We start from the raw sequence: 24,224 nt of genomic DNA, 5'->3' as shown, positions 1-24,224 counted from the left end.
TATTGGGAAAAGGATGTTAACGATAGAGCTGCCAGGAAAAGAGGAAGGCCTAAGAGAAGGTTTATGGATGTGGTGTGAGAGAACATGCAGGTGCTGGGTGTGACAGAGCAAGATGACGAGGAAATATATGGAAGATGATGATCCGCTGTGGCAGCCCCTAACGGTAGCGGCTGAAACAAGAATGACAGTCCCTTGCACCTCTTTTGAGCTAGGTGTGACACATTGTTCTTCAAATGCATATTTTGCACCTCATATTTTCGTAAACATAGCTGCCAATTCTTTCAGCCTTAGCAACTGTGGTTTCAGTTTCAGATTTAGGAATTTCAGATTAGGGATGGGTTCAACTTGTATTTGTAAGTTCTACAGGGCTTTTCAGATTCCAATGCATGTATGGAATATATTTCTATCCTGGACTGTGCTAATTACCACTCACAAGTGGAGAAGACAGAGAAACTTACAGAATGTATTATTAGCAGAAATCACAATGGAAAAACACTGAAGCTCGGTTTTGGTCTGTTTGAAATTTCAGACTTGTTCTCCTTGAGTATTTAACTGTCAGTCCAGCACAATAATTTCAGTTTTTTTCCTAACTGTTTAGAAAATTGATCTCCCTTTTGTGCGCTTTAAAGTTGTGAATAGTATGAGGGCCTATAGCAGTTGTTCACTTGTAGTGGTTTCACTGGGCTGTATCCTTGCATGGTAACCCTGAACACACTCTCTGTAGAAAGTGCAGGAGCGTTTGCTGAGGTTCAGTTCAAAGTTTAAAACCCTTGATTGACTATTACTCAACGCAGGTTTTTCTGAATTGTTTTATTTAAAAGCCCTTCCTGCTACTAATGGTATGTCATTTAAATGTTGTAACACTTTGGAATTGCTAGCAGTATGAGTTGCAATGATTTGTAGAGGTAAACAAATTTCAGTTTAGAATGTTTGTTTTTAGTGTACTGAAGTTGGTTAAGTCTGTACATTTTTGTGTGTGTGTTCTCTAACCCAAACCCCCAGATTTATCTTAAACTTGTATACTATTGAAATGTAACTTTCCTGGGTTGTTTCAGTAAAATATTAATTACAAAATCATGTGAACCACTCAAGAAGGATTGTCAACATTGTGTAGCAATGTTGTCCTCGCGTTTTCCCATATTTTACATGTCTGTTGCTGTTAACCTTGAAGCAGTTTACTCCTGTCCAGTGGGTGTCCAAGGTGAGTGGTCTCGGACATGTTGGAGAAATAGTGTAGGTGACCGGACTGATTTGCTTTGTCCTTCCCATCGATTAGCCCAGCTGCAAAGTAAAAGTACTTCTGCTCTTGGCAGATGACATGCTGTCACTCATACAGGTTAGTACAGCAGGTTAGTTTAGTTTGCCATTTCATATCTTACTGTGTGTCAATGGAACCAGACTATTTTGACCTTTGGAACCTGATTCCTTTGTGTTTACACCTCTGTACTATGGTAATAAAACTTATGGCACTGGAAAAACTTTTTCAAATGTCAGCACAAATAAAGCTTGCATGCCTTTTACTTCTTTTCCAGAGCTCCAGCTACCTTTTGATTTGGTGGTATTACTGAAACTGTTTTGATGTTGGCCAACTTTATTAACCTGTCCATTGGAACGTACTGTGTAGAAAGACTTGTCCACATGAGTGTGTGAATTGATGGGGTGATATACTCTTTATTGTGGTCAGTTTATAGCAATTGCTTTTCAGTTACAAATATTCGTTTAAAAGTTTGCAGTCTTAAAATGGCAATGAGTTGTATGGCTTACAGTGAACTCTTTCAGAATTCACTTTGCCATGTGTTTTCCTTTGTCAAGCAGTTTATCATTTAGAAACGAGTTAAATAACTTTGTCTTTTGTTTAACCAATTGGGAGCAGAAATGGGGAGGTATACTGTAGATCTAATATCTACATTTTCTTAATGCTTTTACTTTTCGTCATGCACATGCTTTTTTATTTTGGGCTCTAAAGTGATGGGCAGAAAGCCAGTGCATGGTTCCAGTGTTGCACCCAGTTCTGCCTGAACTTGATATGCAAGTTAGAAAGTAAATGAATATATAAATGTATAAACCAGTTTTTTGTGTTTAGTCAAGTACTTGTACTCCTTTTGTTTCTCTTTTTTCCTCTGCAAAATTGCAACAAGTCAGGATTGTATAAGTTTTAGTGCCTATGTTACCATTTGTAAGTGCAGTTGTGCCATAAGTCTTTACTTCTTGCATGCTTTTCAAATTTCAAGTAGCAGGCCTTAATACTCCATGATCCTTTGCTTTGCTACAAAGTGGAAGTTTGATAAGGATGTGAGTTTTTGTCCCAGCACGGGGGGGGTATGTCTAGGTTTTCAGTTCTCGGGTTTCTTTTCACTCCCAAAAAACTTCCTCAATTGGGTTATAATTGTTTTCAGATTGGCCCTATTGTGAGCCATGTCAATGAGTGCTTGAGTGTGCCATTTGTTAGGATTGTTTTCCTACCTTTCTTCCAATACCGCCTCTGTAGAATTGGTGATAATGATTCAGTAAATCTAAGCACAGCATGAGGAATACAAAATCCTAATTAAATGTAACCAGTGCATTTGATTATGTTCTGCAACAGGAAAACTCCTCACAATGCAAGATGAAAGCCCCCTAGCAGTTTAGCTGAGTTGCAGTATAGGAAAGCCCACCTGTTGTTGTTTTTTTTTTTTTTTTTTTCTTTTAATCCAAACTTCTTTTCCCAAAAAGAATTGGAAGATGGATATAGTCAAACAAACGAGACTCACAAAGGTCAAAACTAGGAGAGAAAAACACTTGTTTTAAAACCAGAAACAAAGCCAAAATCAAAGTAAAAGGTCTGAGTCAGGAAGTCCATTACTGAGGGATATGGAAACTAAGAAAACTGCACAAAGTCTTAAGGAATTCTCCGCAATCTCGGATGGCTAGAGAGTGTGCATTGCTGACCCCTTCATGTTCTAAAGCACTTTGAGTTACATCGTTTGTATAAAATGTTTTTGTTTTTATCCCACCACAGCAATGATGTTTGAGGTTGTTCACTTCCAGGTCATTTCCTTAGCAACGCTATGGCAACTGTAAACAAAATTGTAGCACCTGTGAAAGAACAACATAATGATGAAAAAAGATGTCAAAATATTTTAACTATTAAATCAAAAAGCATTCATCACTGTTGGCTTCAGGATGCATCCAAACCCATAGTAAGTAAGGAGAAAGACCAGAAAAACACAACATTAATAAAGCAAAAAGTGTCACGACAATCTCCTTCATAACAGAATTTAGTTTTGCGGTAAAGATCATAATCTCTAATAAATGTGTAACAGCACAGCTAAATCTATCACGAAACCGATGTGGGGGTGCAGTGCTTAATTGCGTATCCCAATTACAGGAAACTAAATAAGAAAAAATGTGATGCAGGTAGAGTTTTTCTTCTTTGAGATAGTGTCAGCTTCCATGTGTTCTGTCTGCACATTACTAGAGAGGCCAAGAGAGACATTGTAAGTCTAAATACCAGAAATGAGTTGTTAACCAAAAAGTAAAAAAGCCAGAGCCTAAATGCTAACCAGAATCAGTCAAAGAAGAATTGCTAACATTTTAACACCTTGTGTCAGAATTATAAAAGATTTTGGGCCTATTTTTGTGAGTATGTAGCCTTCTATGCAAAATTGTGGATTTATAAAAGAACTTAATGTACATTTACGGCAACTCTGACCTACCTGTATGCATATCCACCATTTTGGAAAAAGTGAGAAATGACGAAAACGTTGATCAAGTAGGGAAGTAAGCCAAACCAGCTCTGAGGACTCGCGTGTAATAATTCATATCCGTGACATAATATGCATCGACAAAAAAACCTATTAAACCTCAAAGTGATGAATATGACATATACACTCTGTTTTAATTGCCCTTTAAGAGGGCCAGTGCTGTATATTTGCATTTAATTGTTCTGGTATTCCTCTGTTTATATCGGCTACCTGTTGTTACTTCTAAGGATTTAAACCAACATCATCCCTTGTTGTCAATAATATATCAAGTAAAAACACCGGTGTGATTCACTCCTTGTGTACAGAACGCTCATGCCCTATTTGCCTGTGCATAGTCTAATGGTTCGACACAACTTTGCTTATTTGCTGTTTGAAGACAATGTAAATGGTCATATACAAAGGGAATGAACTTTTAGGAACCGGCGGGTCTGCCCTTGGTAACTGGCTTATGAACCGACTTACACCGCCCAAGAGCCATTCTCTTGGAACTGTGTGCTGATTTGCTCCCAGCATTAAAAAGACGGGCTGCCTGGAATTGGGCTCTACCAGTTCATATTCTTTTTGCATGCTCAGTTGTGGACCATACCATAGGACTCCACAAATGCAGGTGAAGGTATCTGGGTGTATCAGGAGGAAGACTACTACCCAGCAAAGGTCTGTGGCAATCATGATTGTGTGCACTGTGCTGTATAACGTGGCACAGCATAATATTCCATCCCCTGCCCTCATTGATATGGAGCCAGATGACCCCGCTCCCTAGTCCCTGCCCACCTACTGACAACTGTATAGATCTGGAACGTGCTGCTGAGCCACGTAATTGAGGCAGAAACCTTGGCAACCTTTTAAGAAGTATCTGGTGGAGATATTGGGACAACGTAGCTATAAGCTAAACAAAGGAGTGACAGTTTGACTGACTGGTCTCCTGTCAAATTTCTCATGTTCTTATGTCACTTGGTTTTGTGGTCAGTTTGCCATAATAAACGCACAACACCAGATCACATTGCCAAGGTTGTTACTGCCTATTTATTTATTTATTTATTTTGTAGAACCTTTTGGTCTATAAGCTTAAGTTCAAGAGTGAGGATTTAGCCCCAATAGTCTCGAGTTATTGTGTGACCAACTGACTGACTGATAGACAGATTTGAGCGTTTTTATTCAATAACTAGCTATGCTCCAGATCTAAGGTTGAAATCTAAGTAATCAACATAGACCTCTGTGTTAAAGCTTGCAGTGTGCCATGCCATGCACATGTCTCTGTTATAAACTATTTGGTATGGGATATGTAATAGCAATGTTAATGTTTGTAATGTGCCATCTTTTAAAATGCATTGCATTTCATTACTAAAAAATGTTTGATGTGCCATCTTTTAGCGTAACAGAGACATTGCAACCTTACAGACACTCAACCTTTTATTAAGGTAGATAATCAATAGTAAGCTGTGTGTTAGGAGGTTTCTGCAACACATTTCTAGGCATTGGTATTAGAAAGAGGATATTTGGTTATGTTTAATTACTGCATTGACAAAATAGCTACCAAAATGTATTGATAGTTAGGTTTGAAATACATGTTCAGAAAGCAGTGGCAGCTCTGGAGCAGGACTTGCTAAGCCTTAAGCCTTTGCCAAAAAGCTGCTGGCCACACCCTGCAAATGTACATAAAAAATGAATAGGGCTTAGCTTTAAAAGCTGAAAATGAATAAAATGCATTTGGTTTGAAAACCTCTTTCATTAGAGCTTTTTAATATGTAAAATGGTCTTCCAGTCAACAGAAGCTTTTAACTAATCGAATGTTTTTGTTTTATGCTTTTCCAACACTAAAGCAAATTAATAAGCCTGAATTCTAAAAAAAAAAATAAAGAATAAAATTAGCGTGGATAGAAGGTTCAGTAAAATGAACAGTGCCTGAATTTTCGTTAGTGTTAATCGACATCGGTCAAACTGGAGGATGGTGGTGCTGGTTTGAGGGAGAACTGTTACTGATCTAAATTCAAACCTAACGGAGAATATGGAGGTGGTGTGTTTATTGAACTGAAATCAGTCAGATATGGCTGCCAACCGTCGGGTCTAACGACTGCAACAAACTGAAAGGCGGCAGTCCTGTATATAGCCCAGGCCAGCATCTCTATTATTAAAGGACATCTTCGATCATTTGTGGCAAACCAGAAAATCATTCTTCTGACATTAAAATATTTAGTTACTGATAATCATCATTCAGGTATCTACTATCTATGTGTATGATTTAGACTTAAAGCCAAGTAATTTTTAAACATAAAGAATGTTAAAATTAAATTGAAGTAGCTGCCTCCTTATGTAGCATCAGTTAAACTATGTGTCAAGAACGACACTAAAAAATTCTTTCCAATAAAGTATGTTAAACTCTGGGCGGATGCTGCTTTGTTCTTGTATGAAACACAAAGGTTGTCAGGCTGGTTGTTAACTGATTTTTTTTTTTTTTTCTCCCTTTCTTTTCAGAGAGCTGCTTCCCCGAGTTACATAAAGGAGCAGAAGGAGATCAAAGACAGGTGTGGTAATGGCTGTTTAACTAGAATCCCTTGACTTCAGCGTACCCAGAATGGCTTATCACCACCTTCTTCTTCTTCTTCTTCTTTTGGCTGCTCCCGTTAGGGGATGCCACAGCAGATCATCTTTTTCCATAACTCCGAATGGCTTATCTACCAAATGTATTTTTGTTTGTTTGTTTATTTCTTCCAAGAACAGTACTCCAGCACCTAAGCAGTGCCACACCTTAATGGGCACTGGTGCCATGATAGTGCGCTGATGGTTTGCCTTTCTTGATAAAAGTGTGATAATTATTTGGGGGCAGGGATGCTTTTTTTTTAATGATTGTTGGTGTTTCTTACTTTATGTGGGATCTGACTAGAGTGTTTTCCTGGCAGCCCAAAATAGCTCACCAAGTCTGCTAAACTCCTTCAAATATATAAATGAATTCTCTGCATGGACTCTGGCCCAAATCTTTAGGTTGTTAGCTGGAAGGATTCCTAACTGCCTTTTATATTCATACTCTTTTCATGCACTCATTCAGCCTTTTCCCACACAAAAAATAATATATATAACTAATCCCACATCACCCCATGCCACCACATGGCATTTAACACCTTAAAACTTGCCAAGGTCCCTTTTGTAGACAGCCACAGTGGCTGTTGATTTTTATAAAAGTTTTAAAAGTGGTCTATCTTTTTCTATTAATGAAATTGAACAAAAAATACAAGTCTGAGTAAAATTACACCTTAGTTAAATGTAGAAGTATATTTTCCTGAGCACAATATTGAAATATTTGCTTGATACCCCACCTCCCTTTGATAGAAGCAGTGAAGATGACACCAGAAAAGCTGCTTATTAAACTTAATCACCTGTAATTTTCACAAATTATGCACTTTCTCAGTTGAACAAGTAAATATGAAAATGTATCCTAATGATCAGTGTACTACAGGCCTTGGCACACGTTCTGCTGACGTAGCACTAAATGACTTGCTCAGGTGTATGTAACTTTAAAACTGAAAGTACCAACAAGGAAAAGAACTACACATTAAAGTTGGAGGTTGGCCTTTGACTTAAAGGATTACATTTTTTGTTACTTATCACTGTAGTGTATAATGATGGCCAAAGAGAATATTTAGTCACATGTTCTTTTGGAGAACGGTCAAATTTTCTGATAGGATGTAACCCAATAGTGAGCAATACTGGGCAACAGCAAATGATAACAAATAGATGCATGCATTTTGGAGGGGGGGGGGTGAGGGGAATCTCCCATTACTCACCTCGCATAATCGCCACATCAAGCCATCCAGTCAAATGCTCACAACATACAAAACGTGTATTTTTTTCTAGAATATTGTTAAATATCTCCATAAAATAAAAGCAGTTCACACAGGTTTGCACTTTTGAATTACAGTAAGTATCCGCCTGTCCCCTTCATTCATTGGTCAAGGGTATTGACTTCGATTCAAGCGTGTGGAGTGTGTGGCACAGGTAATGCAAGATTGTTTTTTATGAACCTTTTTGATACTCGACACTGGTCACCATTGGGTCCCATTCCCTCAAGCTTTGTCTGTCTCCATAAAAAAAAAAAAAACATGAAAAATTTTCCTTGGCCATCAGTATAAATTATGTGGGGATAAATATCTTTTTTTAAAAAAAAAAAAAATCTTTGTGTTGAGTATTCTTTTTAAAATGTAAGAAAAAAAAATTGTCACTTTGGGCTAAAGGTATGAAAGATGCTACTGTACAGCAGTGTTTCTCAGCCATTGGGTTGTGAATTGCCATCTTTGGGTCGCAAGTTCATGAAAAGAAGGCCGACTAGCTCACGCTGAATCAACTGTTTTATATTCGTGTCATTCATATGATCATATCCCGTTTTTAATCATACACATTTCACAAAGGGGGACACCCAGCCCACAGCTATTTGATATTCTGTTCCCCCACTGAGGGGGAATCCATCCCAGTCTTAGATTTTATATTCCGTTTAACCCTCCCATGAGTTATCTGTGATCTCAAATAGGTAAAACTAGAAGTCCTAAAAGGTTAAGGACCATAGGCTAAAATTGTGGTTTCCTTTTATTGATATTCCAAAGAATTAAAAAAATAATTCTCTCCTGCAGTTTCCGCAAATTTATTGAAGATAGTGATGAAGAGGAGGAGGTTGTTGAGCTTCTGACTCGAAGAGTAAAAAGTCAGGAGGAGAAGGTGTGTTGCACTGTAATTTGATTTTACCACTTACTGGAAGAATTCTTTAACTGTTTGATTTTACTATTGGTATTTTTACTGAAATTCCCTCATAGAGGCATTCATAATTTGTCATATAGTTTAGTGAAAAGTGGTCTTAGTTATTGGACTGCTGCCACAGAGCAGATAGTTTTAATATAAATTGAGAAGTCCTGGGTGGTGCAATTCACAGCTGCGGAGATGGAATTTTTTTCAAAGAAACAAAGTAATTGTAATCCTAAATAACGTCAACTGCCAAAAGGAAGGTAAAGAGTAGCTGGATGTTCACATTTCTGTTTATAGGATAAAGAAGAGGAAGACTATCTACAGTGGTTGAAGGGACAAGAAGGAGAGGCCAGTGCAGATATTCAAGATATGGTGAGTAAATTGTTTTTGTTCCTACCCTCAGTTTTTCCAAAACCAGTCCCTAAAACCCAAACCAGTGGAAACTTGGATATGTTGATCATCTGTCCAGGTCTTGAGCCTTATTGACAGAAAGCTATTGTTTGCCATTAGGATTGGTTTTCTGCGTGAGTTTAAACTGACTTGTTTCAGATGCTCTCCTCTATTTATTACCATTTAGGATTACATGTTTAAGTTGTGCATTACCTATATAATCTAACCGTTGTTTGCTGTTTGTCAGTTGCACATGTTAATCAGTAAGACATTTAAATCAAATTAAAATAATCTGAATTTCCCCCTCTATGGCTGCATAAGGATAAACTGAAACCGCATAACATTGACCAACACTCTTGGAACGATTCATAATTGTGGAAGGTGAGAACCACCTGAGAGCAGGACACCCGTCCAGTGCACACACCAGTAGTCTGTTAGAACCTGCTTAGAGTGAAACGCTAAGCTATCATTCACATCTTTTTGGATGTCAGAGGAAAACCAGACTGGAAAAACTAACTTGAACATGGAGAGAATATGTGAACGCGACTGGGTGAGGGGTTTGACACTAATGTGCACATGTGATGAAGACCATGGAGAGGCTGCTGCTTCACCACCTTAGGCCACAGGTTCAACACGCCCTTGACCCTCTGCAGTTTGCATATCAGGAGAAGGTGGGAGCGGAAGATGCCATCATCTATATGCTACACCGATCCCTCTCTCACTTGGACAGAGGCAGTGGTGCTGTAAGAATTATGTTTCTAGACTTCTCTAGCGCCTTCAACACAATCCAACCTCTGCTCCTTAGGGACAAGCTGACAGAGATGGGATTAGATTCATACCTAGTGGCATGGATCGTGGACTATCTTAAAGACAGACCTCAGTATGTGCGTCTTGGGAACTGCACGTCTGACATTGTGGTCAGCAACACAGGAGCGCCACAAGGGACTGTACTTTCTCCGGTCCTGTTCAGCCTATATACATCGGACTTCCAATACAACTCGGAGTCCTGCCATGTGCAAAAGTTCGCTGATGACACTGCTATCGTGGGCTGTATCAGGAATGGGCTGGAGGAGGAGTATAGGGACCTAATCAATGACTTTGTTAAATGGTCCGACTCAAACCACCTACACCTGAACACCAGCAAAACCAAGGAGCTGGTGGTGGATTTTAGGAGGCCCAGACCCCTCATAGACCCAGTGATCATCAAAGGTGACTGTGTGCAGATGGTGCAGACCTATAAATATCTGGGAGTGCAGCTGGATGATAAATTAGACTGGACTGCCAATACTGATGCGCTGTGCAAGAAAGGACAAAGCCGGTTATACTTCCTTAGAAGGCTGGCTTCCTTCAACATCTGCAATAAGATGCTGCAGATGTTCTATCAGACAGTTGTGGCGAGCGCACTCTTCTACGCAGTGGTGTGCTGGGGAGGCAGCATTAAGAGGAAAGACGCCTCACGCCTGGACAAACTGGTGAGGAAGGCAGGCTCTATTGTTGGCATGGAGCTGGACAGTTTAACATCTGTGGCAGAGCGAAGGGCGCTCAGCAGGCTCCTATCAATTATGGAGAATCCACTGCATCCACTAAATAATGTCATCTCCAGACAGAAGAGCAGCTTCAGCGACAGACTGCTGTCACTGTCCTGCTCCACAGACAGATTGAGGAGATCATTCCTCCCCCAAACTATGCGACTCTTTAATTCCACCAGGGGGGGGTAAACGTTAATATTTAACATTATACATAGTTATTGTCTGTTTTTTTCACCTGTATTATTATCATTCTTTAATTTAATATTATTTATTGTATCAGTATGCTGCTGCTGAAGAATGTGAATTTCCCATCGGGATTAATAAAGTATCTATCTCTCTATCTCTCTATCTATCTATTATATAGTGCCTTTCATATCTATCTATCTATCTATCTATCTATCTATCTATCTATCTATCTATCTATCTATCTATCTATCTATCTATCTATCTATCTATCTATCTATCTATCTATCTATCTATCTATCTATCTATCTATCTATCTATCTATCTATCTATCTATCTATCTATCTATCTATCTATCTATCTATCTATCTATCTATCTATCTATCTATCTATCTATCTATCTATCTATCTATCTATCTATCTATCTATCTATCTATCTATCTATCTATCTATCTATCTATCTATCTATCTATCACACATTTATAACTGCTAGTTTTCAACAAGACTACACTAAAAAAGCTCTGCTAGCTGATTCCAGCTTAAGAAGTGATTTGAAGGTTTTGTCTTCGATAGCTTGAAGGTTTTATCATTTGTATCTTGACAAAACCTTATACATATCAACTTGAAGAACATGCACAGTACTTTTTAATTTGGAAAATGGCTGCTTAGAGTCGTTGGTAGGGGCTAAACAAGCTAATTGGGCTCTAAGGTGACGTCTTTGTGTGTGATTGGCTGGCTGCCTTTTGAAAGAATTTACAACTGGTGAAACTTTTATAATGACTTGTGGTGCTGGGCAAAATATAACCTTTAATGTAAAAAAAAAAAAAAAAAAGTTGGGTGGATGCCCTTAAAATGTCATTTAGTAATATAACATGAAATTAATGGCGTTTTTTTACTTGAAATGTTTAGAGCTAATCCTTAATTGGAAATTCATAGAAAATAAAAGAACAAAGTGGGGCATCTTTGAAAGTTGCCATAGCACGTGAATTTCCTTGTAGACATCAGTGTCTCGTTTTTTATTTTTATATATTATTTTTTTTAAACAGAAATACTTGCGAGATTACTGGAATGACCCTAAGCTGGACGATGGTGAAAAGTTTCTGCGAGACTATGTGCTTAACAAGGGTTACCTGGATGAGGAGAATTCAGATGGCGAGTATGTACAAAGTACTAAAGGTTTTTATTTCTGCTGCAAAGCACTAGTCACTTTTTTGAAACGGCTGGAAAAGAATTTGCTAGACTCATTTCTGACCTGGTTAAAGGCTTTTTGACCTTGATTACTGCACTTGGGTTCATTTCTGTGGGCAGTGTGACATAGTGGCTAAGGGATTGGACTGCAGACCACAAGTTGGCAGTTTCAGTCACTAACCCTTCATGCTGTGTGACTTGGAGCGAGTCATTTTTTTGCAGTGAGAACAGGTGATTAACAGTTGTACAGTGGATTTGTTCTGAAGTGCCTTGACATTGTTTCCACTATGTTAAAGGTGCCATAAATAGACTGGTCCCTGAATAGACTGGAACTTTTTAAGTCTGTAACAACTTGCTCAAAAAATCTGAATGAGATGCCACTCTGCCCAGTTCAAATAGGAATCTGAGCTAATTTGTTCAGACTTAACCAATACCAAACCTTCTCTGGTGAAATGAAAGACCACTAGTAGCAGACTGAAAGTGAAAACTAAATAAAACGCGGGCATGCATATTTAAAAAAAAAACAAATTGAGGACGGATCCAAACATTTCCTGGAACTGTTATTTTATCGATCTCTCTCTCGTCACTTCACCAACTAATAGCTCATGTGTGGTGAGCATACTGGCGCAAAAAAAAAAAAATAGGCTGCCGTCGCCTCATACAGGTGGATGTTACACATTACTGGTGGTTGAAGTGGCTCCCCACTCACTAAAGTCCTTTGGGTAGTGAGAAAGTGCTATTTAAATGTAAAGAATTATTAACATACTAGCTGTGTAAGCCCGTGCTGTAAAGAGCCCGGGGTCGTAGAAACTATTGAAATCATCAGGAAAAAAAAATTGAAATGTAGAGTTGTCAGGTAATTGAAAGAAACTACTCTGGGTGTCTCCTAGGAGGTTTGTGTTGCTGATGTGCTCACCCCACTTGTGTATTAATGGTGGGAGGAAAAGTAAAAGGGAATATCGTTGTGCTAATGTTAGCGGCTAAGTGACTTTGTCTTTCTTCTGAGATTTCATTTTGCTGTCGTGCTGGCCTCGCTTGTGTGGCTAAGCAAGTTTTCTGTTGCCTCTGAGCCGAAGCCCTTACCCTGATTCCACCTCTCACTTGTGGGCCAGACACACACACATATGCACTTCCACGCGTAGACATTTATATACAAGATAATGCAGTAAATGAAATCGCTGCAATATTGCACCCTACTCTCTCAAGTCTTTAAAAGTAAACTTAATTTAGGTTTGATGGAAGTGTTTGGTGATGTGAGGAGTACAGAAGTTGAAGTTACAGTTGAACGAGTGACTGCTGTAGGAATTAAACACCCAGCACATAAAGTGGTTTTATCTTTCAGTGACCATTTAAATGTGAAACGTCTGTGATTACCAATTGAGAGAGACAGTTGCCCTGACGAGTGTGGTCTTTGAGCATATTGCCTATTCGTTTCCTGACCCAAGGTGTGTTTAGCTGTTTTACAGAATCCAACTGCAGACCTCAATTATTTTTTGCTGTCCAGATAAAATGCTACAATTTTAATTGAGCAAGTGTTTGAGTGTCTTAAACAATCACAATGTAGTTGAAAAAGAGAATTCTAAAGGACTATGGTGAAAATTTAAGGGGTAGTGTATTTAAGACTGAAGCATGGAATAAACTACTGAGCCATGTAGTTAATCCAGCAGACCTTGGCAACCTTTAAGAAGTATCTGGATGAGATACTGGGATGGCTTGGCTGTGAGCTAAACAAACCAGCTTGGAGGACTGAATGGTCTCCTTTTGTTTGTCAGATGTCTCATGTTCTAAGTGCACTTCCAATCCCGATGAGGAATAATTCGCTTTGTGCCATGCCTACTTGACTGACCTGTAATAGAACTGGACAGCTGCTGAATCGGGCATGTGTGCCCTTCTTGTACTTTACAGGATCCCCACATACGATGAGATTGTGCAGGAGGAGGTGGATGACTCGGAGGATGAGGGCGAGCTGTTTCTTCAGAAGCAGGCAGACTTTGAGAGACAGTACAACTTTCGCTTTGAAGAGCCTGATGCCAATGTGGTAGGTGCAGCTCCGGGATAGTGTTGGATCAGTTTTACAAATTAGACCTGCAGCATTTTGCTGAACTTGTTATTTCTTTGGACACTTTCCACAGATTAAAACCTATCCCCGCACAATTGCCTCTTCTGTCCGGACAAAAGATGTTCGGAGAAAACTGAAAAGGGAGGAAACTAAAGAGAGGAAACAGAAGGTAGGGCACTCCATGAAATCTGAATGTGTAACACTGGGGTTGGGTGGGGAAAGAAGAGAATGTTATGAGGAAAAATAGATGTTGAAGGTTTGTATGCAGTGGTTTCCTGATTAGTGCTGCCTCTCCAGTAGAGCCAAATTGATACATGGAAGTGTGTCTGCCCACAGTCTGCCCCAGTACGAGGACTTGTATCCTAAAGATTTCTTTTCCACTTCATTGATTTGTAAAGTAAAGGTAAAATACTTTACTCTGTTCGTTTCATTTTAGTATCATCCGATGCCTTTTTATTGTTTATGGTTACAAAGCACGAACATAAGCAACAAACCCTGGCACATTTTTTTTTTTTTTTGCACAAGACTGCTTTGTCAGACCGGGGGACTAGTTTGTGCTGCCTAGTTGGTGGCAAGGGGAATTAGGATCTGTTTTGTTGTTGGCAAAAACGGTAAGGGTTGGGGTTATTTGCACCACATGCAGCATTGTAACTCTCTTACCAGCATGTTGGCACTCTAGAAACTGCTTGTGAGCTAGCAAACCCCCACTTTGTATCTTTATATGCTTTATGCAGCTGGTAGATTTTTATAGAGCATCACATTTCAACAGTCTTGTGAATAACTGCCTTGTCAAATCTGCTTTATCTTTATTCAGAATTTAGGGGGGTGCAGAGCATATCTCACTAGGACTGGGCACACGAGAGGAGCCAGCTCTGGACATGGTTCCAGTGTATCGTAGGGTTCAGTCATATTCACACACCTGTATGCAGGGGGCAAATTTAGAGGGGTAAATGAACCTAACCTGCCAGGGTGCCTATCCTGTCAGATTAATGAATCTTTAAAAAGCTCTCCCAGGAAAAGTGCAAATGCCACTTCCAAAGTCACATTCAATACGTTGCAGGCTTTAGGTTCTGACTCTCCACTGCCCACACAGTTAGAGATATAAATCTGATCTGGCAAGAATTGTTGTTTGCAGATGTTTTTGATGGGAGAGAACTTTCCACATGAAGTGAGTCTGCTATGAGCTCACCAGTGGATTGTAGAACTACGTATGTTCTGTGGAGCCGTGACAGTATGTACTGGTCATAATGAGGACCATATCTTTATGAATGTTGCACTGCTTTCAGCTTTTGTTCTTTTATTAAACTCTCCACCCATTTCTTTCCATCCAGAACTAAAACTGTGCTTTAATGTTGAAAATGCATTTAAAGGTCAGTGGCAGTGCATTCGTAATGCCAGCTATAGAATTGATACCATGGGGAAAAAAGTATTGAAGTAATTTTAAAAAATGTTAAATTGACACCTATCCATATTTCAAAACTTTTGACATTCATAGTACAGAAATGTCAGTAACTTCCAAAACATCTGTTTACTATGAGTACATTTTTATAATATGGCTGTGTGTACAATAATAATGTAATCATTGAGTATTTAATGTAAGAGTTGAGTTGAATAGGTTAGGCCTCGCACAGCACTGCTGATATCTGTATGTGTTGGAATGCCTCTATCTATCTATCTGTGTGTGTGTGCATGTGTGTGTGCATGTGTGTGTGCATGTGTGTGTGCATGTGTGTATGTATGTGTGTGTGTATGTGTGTGTGTATGTGTGTGTGTGTGTGTATGTATGTGTGTGTGTGTGTGTGTATGTATGTGTTCAAACTGCACTCTTATCTATGACAGATATTTAAAATGAAAATCAAATAACAGTACAAAGTCAGTCTTACTGTGACATTGTAGGACTGAATTTTATTGCAGCTTTTAACAAAATGGATGGAAATTGAGGTGGGGGGGGGGGGGAAGTTAGGGTGCTAAAGAAAAGAGAATTTCTGTTTACTGTTAGTGTTGAGTTCTGAAGGTACGGAAAGGTGCGTGAGCACTCTGCTGGTGATGAATACTGCGTTACGTGAAGTCCTAGAGGAGGAGTTTTCATCCTAACACTACCTGTGGGTGGTCAGCGTCAGTGGTCTTCATCTGTTCACCCCATAACTTGACCAGGATTAATGTCCCTCTACTGGCTTTTGTCACTTTCCTTATCTGGACCTTTTAATTCACAAAAGCTCAGCTGAATGGAAATCCAACTTAAACAAGTACAAGTTTTTATTTTGTAACAATAACATTTTACTGGTAGTTTTGCTTTTACCAAAAAGAGTTTTATATCTCAATGTGTGCCAATTTCTAAACATTTTTGCATACTCAACTCTTCAATTGAACTGTACTCGACTTTGTACCCTTGCATGTACTTTTTCACCAATTGTTTGTTTCCTTCTAGAAGGAAGAGTAAGTTTAGACTGTCCAGCCGTATTTCACACACTGGGTGTCTGTCTTCTTCCAGGAGAAACAGCAAAAACAAGAGGAACTGAAACAACTCAAGAATCTGAAGAGGCAGGAGATCCTCACTAAACTGCAAAAACTCAAAGAGCTGACTGGCAATGAGACAGTGGGCTTTAGTGAAGGGGACCTGGAGGGGGATTTTGACCCCCAGCATCATGACAAGCTAATGCAGGTATGTCCATGAGATGGATGATACTCTTGAATGTCATAATGGCAAAATGAGAAATGTTGGATAAAGAACAATGGCAAGGCTGGTATTTTTATTTTAAAGGGTTCTGACATTGCTGCCACCATCCTGGCACTTTTCTAATGAGATGAGCAGCCTCTGATTATTGAGAGGTGAAAAATCAACAGGAGATGCAAAACAAAACAGAATCCTAAGAAGAATGTTGGCCAGAGGCCTTTAACAAGAAGGCAAAGGGTTCGAGACCCCAAAACTAAAGGGCAAGACAAAAATGGTCAAGAAGCAAAAAAGAATTAAAAATCCTAACACTAGGGCCTTCTTGAAATGAAATTAATACTAAAGTCTTTCAGATATTCTTTATGAATATCCACTGAGATGTACGCATGACAACATATTTTATAGATTAATTTCTTGTGATGTCAACAGCGTGAGCGAAAAGGTCATCTTATACTATTAATGATGGGGAAGCATGACCTAAATTAAATAATTTTTCGTTCAAATCAAAATGAATTAAAAACACAAACTTCAAAAAAGAATCCTTAATGTAAAAGCCACAATCAAACTAAAGTTATATGCTGCATAATCCAAAATACTACAGTGTGTACCCCTAATATGTTATCTGAGCGGCAACTATTCCTGTAAACACTGCCAGCTGCTTCCTGCAGTAGATCTTTGTGAGGGTTAGGTTCACAAGCACTGCGCGTAGTGAAATCTGCCCAGACGACCTCCACTGTACAGTGAGCACACGCTAATGTTACAGTAATTACCTCCATTAATGAAGTAGCTGCATTCTGAGATTTTATTTGTTATAAGAATCTTCGTTGTCAGAGGTAGACTTAACCAAAGGATTAGGTTCGCAACTTCGAGGGCAATTGAATTGTTTATTTGGGTGGGAGTCCTGGGGCTCGTGCCATCTGCCGCCTCCTTCCTTGAGCAACGATGAGTCTTCTTCAGCACAGCTCTGCATATTCTCCTTCGCTTCATTCACACAACAGGCTTCATCTCCCACCTAACCTGGGCTTGAGACCACTTAATCTGCTTCACTCCCCCCCACCCCCACCAACTCTATGAAACCAGCCAAGCCAGGACCCTCATGGAATCTCACTGGTGGCCATGTTATCAGACTGTTGAGCTTGAGCAACACAGAAACATCTCCTGAAGTTCTTGCAAGTGAGTCCTCATTATCCACGACACCTCTTGCATGCTCTGCACTCGGCCCTTTTCTATGACAAAATACTGACCCTCTTTGTAATTTGCATTTTAGTTTTTAATCTTCTTGCTTAATGATTTTTGTGACATATTGAGCAAATTACTACTTTATAAAAATATTTACAGTACATGTGAAATAACTAAGCACTCGCGTAATGTCCTCCTCTTCTATGGTACACAATATCAGTGACTGATGGGGCCATTCTGTGTGCGGAAGCTGCACATTAGCAGTCTAGCTGACCACCTGCACTTCACAACAGGTAATCTACCTGAAGCGAAGCGTCTTTGGGTTGTTGCTGAACGAGGTGTTGGTGAGACCATCAGCATTTGAGGAATGTGTGTGAATCCCAGTGCAGTGACGGGAACGCCGTGCTGTAAAAAGAAATTGGCAGAGAGTACAGCCAAGGGTCCGGACTGTCTGGTCATAAAAGATCCCTGGGCATCTTTTGAAAAGAGTTTGTTAATTAACTGCAGTTGCCGACACAGAGTGTTTTATACTCATGATTCGTTCTCTGAGGATTCCATAACTAAGGTATTACTGTAGTGTCAAATACAAATGAATGTTAAGTGTCTTTAAATATTAAGTACTCATGTATAGTAATATTCTCCAGTAAGCTCGTGCTCCAAATCCACCAGTGGCACATGTGTTCTCTTAGACTTTTGTGCCATGTTTTAGGAGGAGAAAGAGTGATGGCACTTCAATGGATGAGATGATGTGAAGAGTGTGGGCAGCATGACTGCATGGTGGCGAGAGTACAGAAGCAGCACACCTCCCCATTTCCTGTACCACCACAATGTGAGGAGTGGCACAGAGTGCGAGTGTGAGAGACCCTGTACCATTTAAGAGTACACTGTGCTACTTTAATTGGTCATCTCTCTTCTTTTGCTGTATTCACCTGCTACTTCACTTTAAGCTGAATTTATGCAAGTTGAGGTTCTGCTTTATTTATTCTCTGCCTGGAGAAGCAGGTGAAAACTTCCTGCAAATACAATGATTTTCTAGTAGCATGCAGTAAGATTACCTCACAGATTTAACGTTCCAGCATTTTGCTTTTGTTGTTAGCTTCTGGATTCTGTAGGGTGTCGAACTCCGGTCCTGGAGTGCCGCAGTGGCTGCAGGTTTTCATTCTAACCATCTTCATTAGTGACCAGTTTTTGCTGCTAATGAACTTCTTTTGCCTTAATTTTAATTAACATGACTTACACCCCTTAGTTGGTTGTTTTTCCTTAATTAGCAGACAAACAATAATGAGACACAAAATGAGTCGCCACATGACCAGCTCACCTGTGCCCATCACACAATATCTGAAAATAAAGAAAGATGAAGGTCTCAGTAAGTCTGATCTGCTCAGGTCACCAAAACATCTTGTCGGTGTTCTTAGAAAAAAACAGAAAAATCAACAGTTTTGGAAATGTCTGCCGTGGCAGAATGAGAGCAACAACACGCCATGGAATTAAATAACGGGTTTAATTGGCAGCAAGAATCGGATTCTCATCAAGAGATTGGTTTGAGTGAAATTGGTTGGAGTTTGAAATTCCAGTTTAGCTGCTCATCTGTCGGCTCGTTTCACGTCTCATTTCTGTTTGGCTGCCATTTAATGAAGAAAGGAATCAATTCAGAGGACTGAGTCCCTAAAAACAGGGCTAGTAAAATGGAGGGAAAAGGAGTTAATTAGCAGTGAAAACTGGTCACTGATTAGGAAAAGGGTGAGAATGAAAACCAGCAGCCACTGCGGCCCTCCAGGAACGGAGTTGGACACCCCTGCTGTAGAGCCTCAGGACAGGGTTTTTCTTACTCTCTGTCTGAACTTGGGTTGTATCGCCATCATGCCAACAGCTGGTGAAGCACAGACTGCAGCTCAGCTTTTCTTTTCTGTTTGTTGCAGAAATTTTTTGGGGATGAATTTTATGGACAAGATGAATCCTATAAGCCTCAGTTTGAGGAAGAAGATGACCTGGGTGGTATGTGTTTTTCTTTCTTCCTTTTCCTTGGACCTTGGTTATGATTTTGATAATGGTATGATGCACTCTTCATTCTGACCATAATCAGGCCAGTATTTGACAAGCCACACGGGCCATTATGGTTGTCTCATAATTTTAAAAAAGTACACTGAAATTCAGAAAAGCATCTACTTTGAAGGTACAAAAACCCTTCTTGTGCCTTAATCTTTAAAAGACGTCAACACTTCCCGATTCAGATGGTCTATGCAGACCTCAGAGGTGTTGTGTGTTTTTTTTTTTGTGTTTTTTTTTTTTATAAAAACGCTACTTTTTACAAAGTAGAAGATTGCTTTGTGTGTCGCATGCATTCAATGGTAAGTAACATGGTATCGGAATAAAGGCCTTGAACACATTCAGCCATGGCCCTTGTTTTTCTGAAATATGTGGTGCTCCTTAAGTAAGCCCTTCATATAAAAGCCCGGGCTTTCAGCCTGGAAGTTACCCTTAAGTTTTAGCAGAGAATTTTGGGGTCTACATAACTCAAAGCAAGTTGGGTAAATGTGTGGAGCGGCTCGAGTGTTGTTTTTTTTTACAGTGATGGGTTTAAAACACACACCTGCTTAACACAGTTGTTTCCATATTTCTACATTATGAGCACTGGTAGGAAAAAAACAATTACCTCAGGGTCTCCAGGGGAGTTGGTGGTTAGTGTTGAATACGTGACCTAGCTTAGGCAGAGGCCACATACAAGTTTATAGAGTTGGTTGATAACTGCAGTTGAGTTTCTGTATCCATTCTGAATTCCCTCTCGGTCCTCGTGGGGTCCTGATGTGTCCCAATAATATTTGCTCTTTTATACATGTTCAGTGTGTAACAGTTAGTTTGACACTGATAAACTGAAGTTTTGTCTTGTGCTAATTGACCAGAATACATCATATGCCAATCACTTTGCATTTGGGAGATCTTCTGACTGATTAAGACACTTTGAGTAGACCTGACCTGGTCTTCTCAGATGAGTTGACTGAAAGGCTTTAGGGTAGGCGGTAGGAGTTTGTGTTTGGTTAATTTAAAAGCACACGGTTATGGCTGCAAATTTTTACAAGTTCTTTACTAGAAGATTGCAGAACAACATCAAGTTAAACATTAATAGGAGTGTCAAGCAGTAACCATAACGAGAAGATCATCAGGGTGGAATGAGGAAACTGTCCGCTCCTGTTGTGATTTCTGAAGCCAGTCTGCCTTAAGGAGGAGGCCAGGAGCTGCCTGGACTAGGCAGGCTGTCACCATGCGGGTGCATTTATAAACCACCTCTTTGATCTTTAGTTCCTTTTTAAAGTTCAATTTTATTTCTGCAGTACTTCCACCTGTCAGTTAATTATCACTTTAATTTTATGAAGGTTTGACCATTGGTAAATTACCTTGATTAGTGTTTATTTTGACAAAAACATTCCAGTTTAGCTTTTTATTGGAGCTGTAAGGGCTTGATTAATGTACTACTGATAAAGAAGTGCTTGCTGTGCCTCCATAGCACATCAACTGCCTTTTTTTGATCCAGCCACCTATACAGACAGGGATCTTAGTTTGGTCAAATATACCTGGCCGTTCACACTCCTGATCTACTTTACCTAAAGGCAACTAAAGTCAGAGATCCTGCTGGACATTCAATCAACATTTTGTGTTTGATTCACTGAGGTGACCAGACAGCAGACACAAAGTCAAAAAGGTTGTCCTGGAGAAGCACACAAAATAGAAAAATTGTATGAGGCCACTAAGAGTTGCAAATTCAGGGCAGGGTCTTCCCAAGCCTTCCTAGAACAGCCCTCACTCCAGACAGCCTGACTTCCCAACTCCACAGGCAGGCTTTGGGATAGTGCAGGCCCAAAAAAAAACCAAGAACAGACGTTTAAATGTTAAATTACTTTTAACCGTTCTAAAATATACCAAAGTTTACTCTCAAAAAAAGAAACAAGCCCACAAAGACTGGTGCCTGGTCCAGGTGGTATTCTGCCTTGCACCTTATGATTGCTGGGAGAGGCTCCAGTTGCCCCATAAGCTTTCCCTTGATAAGCGGGTTAGGAATATGGAGGGATAGATGAACAAAGAACAATGGCAAATAATACAGGAAAAAGTCCGCCCAAGATGCAGAAGTAAAACAAGAGCAAAAGTCATAATCCCAAAAGCCAGAAAAATTGATGCCAGGAAAAAAGTAGCCTCCAGATGCCATCTGCTCCCATCTTTGGAATGTACAGGCTGATGGCGGTCCTGCTCCAGTAATATCACAGGAACATAGGAGAACACCAACACAATACATATACCAAATAAACGGATATAATAAACATCAGAAAAAGAGATGGATAAGGAAAATGAATATCAGCCAGGGTACAGCCCCTTTGGCTGATGTATCAAAGTAAATAGACGGGCCACATTTGTTTTTTCAGCAGGTGACGGTCCTTAACCCCATATAAACTATTGTTAAGCGTGCTTTTTAAATTCTTGTAGTTCTTTTAATCGAACTCAACAAGCCTGACCACCAGTTCACTCTTTTTACACTCGGTGTCCTACTCAAGTACTCCCACACAGTTCGTTCCCATTGACAACCACTTCTGTGCTGTGTATTCATAATCAAAAAGTCGTTCTTTCTAGCTAATTAGCCTCCATTACACTCATTGGACTACTTAGCCAGTTAGTGAAAAAGGAGGGACAGGCCAGTCAATGTGTCATGGTTTAAAAATGGAATTCTCATTTCCACCTATTTTATATTTACATTAGTGTACAGGTATCCATGTTTTTAGTTTTAATTAGCTTTTCTGGTCATTTATTATTGTAGTTTTTATTATAACACTGTAGGGATGGCATTAGGCAGGTGATGAACAGTACCTGGTTTTTGGCAGACATAATGCTTGAAGTTCTGCCCAAAGAGTTCAGTTTTTGTCTCATCAGACCAGAGGATATTTGTCCTCATTCTCCCCAAGTCCTGTAAATGCCATTTGGCAAGAGTGGCATCCGGCTGGTCACTGTACCATATACACCCGATTGATGGAGTGCTGTCAAGGTAGGTCGTTCTTCCTGCAGGTTTCCCCCATCGCAGCAGAGGGCCTCTGAAGCTCGGTTCTTGGTCACCTCCCTGACTATGAACCTTCTTGTTCCATCGCTCAGTTTTCACCTTGTCTTTATGGGTTATTGAGTGTAGGATGATGGGCAAAAATGGCTGATTTATCCAATTCAAATTACATCAACGACACAAAATGTGCAGAAAATGAAGGGGTCCGAGTACTTGCTCAGAATCTACTGTACATTCCCCAGATATCTTATTAATTCCAGTTAGGTAAATGGCATTTTCATTTCCGCTTCTTCCTGTTTCAGTTCCCGTGTTGTGGGCCAGCATTTGATTGGTTTGCCCTTTTGTTTTTGTTTTTTTCTTTTCCTTCATGACTCCGAACTCTTTAGTTATTCTTGTTATCACCCAAAGATTCTTTTTTTGGTTAATTTTTTTTTTTTACTATCTCTCTCTTTCCCCAGGAGAGTGGAACTGGGACAACTGGACTGGGAATGATGAAGATTATGTGGAAGAAGAGACTTACGAGGCCTACTGTGAAGATCCAGGCTTCATTGTAAGCTTTGTGGTGTCTACGACTGTCCTGAATGTTTCTATTTCATGTGTGTCAATGTAGGCCTGCAGGAGCCTGGAGATCAACAGACTCGGTCGTAACTGATAGCTGAGCCAGGCTTCATTCAGATATGAAGTGGTTTTGCTTTTGAGTTCTCGTGTCCACACCTGGGGAATTCTGCAGGTGTGAATGGGCCTAGTAAGTCGGTCGAGGAGAGCGAGCTGGCAGTCTTGCACTTTATTGCCCAAACGCTTCGCCACTTGGCTGTACTGCTCTTTTTATTGTCTTGAGGTTTCTTTTTAAATGCATCTGTACACCATTAGATCTCCTTTTAGAGGCTGATTTCATACAAATGGGAGTGGTGCTTGAGCCACATTGTGTTTTAATTATTAAAACTGCTCCCAACTGGCCTTAGTAAGAAGATTTCTGTTATTTGTGGGCCTATAAACCTCCCAGTTTTTCTTGCCTGTGTCACTGCAAAAAAAAAGTCTTTTCTCACTCTGTCATTCGGTTTGCCTTTACAGATGGATGCTGACTACGATCCCAGTGAACACTCAAGCTTGTCTAAGAAAAAGAAAAAGAAATTAAAAGCAGAAGCATCGCTTAGGAAAGGAAAGAAGCGGAAATCCCACTTTGCTGAAGTTCTAAACCAATCCAAGCCAACCTTTGACCCCAGTGAGTCTGCTTTATTGTAACATTTCTTTTCAAAATCCCACATATGCAGAGTGTGGCTGGACAGGTGGGAGAGGCGGCCATTTCATGACTGGATAGTCCTCACAGGTGGCGCAGTGGTAGTGCTGCAGCTTTGCAGTAAGGAGACTGTGGAAGATTGTGGGTTCGCTTCCCGGTTCCTCTCTGTGTGGATAGCGCTTTGAGTACTGAGAAAAGCGCTATATAAATGTAATGAATTATCCATCCATCCATCCATTTTCCAACCCGCTGAATCCGAACACAGGGTCACGGGGGTCTGCT

At 39.9% G+C, this 24,224-nt stretch overlaps 1 protein-coding gene across 1 annotated transcript in view; it reads left to right on the top strand.

Moving 5' to 3' along the window:
- The window catches only part of kri1 (KRI1 homolog), a 42,973-nt gene that overhangs the window by 9,489 nt on the left and 9,260 nt on the right, over positions 1–24,224 (top strand). Inside the window, exons 6-15 of the mRNA XM_028823584.2 lie at positions 6,216–6,265; positions 8,363–8,447; positions 8,769–8,843; positions 11,620–11,729; positions 13,667–13,799; positions 13,894–13,989; positions 16,312–16,482; positions 19,590–19,665; positions 23,164–23,255; positions 23,777–23,927. Coding sequence (XP_028679417.1) covers positions 6,216–6,265; positions 8,363–8,447; positions 8,769–8,843; positions 11,620–11,729; positions 13,667–13,799; positions 13,894–13,989; positions 16,312–16,482; positions 19,590–19,665; positions 23,164–23,255; positions 23,777–23,927 — 1,039 coding nt within the window. The remainder of the gene's footprint in view (positions 1–6,215; positions 6,266–8,362; positions 8,448–8,768; positions 8,844–11,619; positions 11,730–13,666; positions 13,800–13,893; positions 13,990–16,311; positions 16,483–19,589; positions 19,666–23,163; positions 23,256–23,776; positions 23,928–24,224) is intronic.

The sequence above is a fragment of the Erpetoichthys calabaricus genome, chromosome 17 (assembly GCF_900747795.2).
Source record: "Erpetoichthys calabaricus chromosome 17, fErpCal1.3, whole genome shotgun sequence".
Classification (NCBI taxonomy): Eukaryota; Metazoa; Chordata; class Cladistia; order Polypteriformes; family Polypteridae; genus Erpetoichthys; species Erpetoichthys calabaricus.
This window is presented reverse-complemented; position numbering and strand designations above follow the sequence as displayed.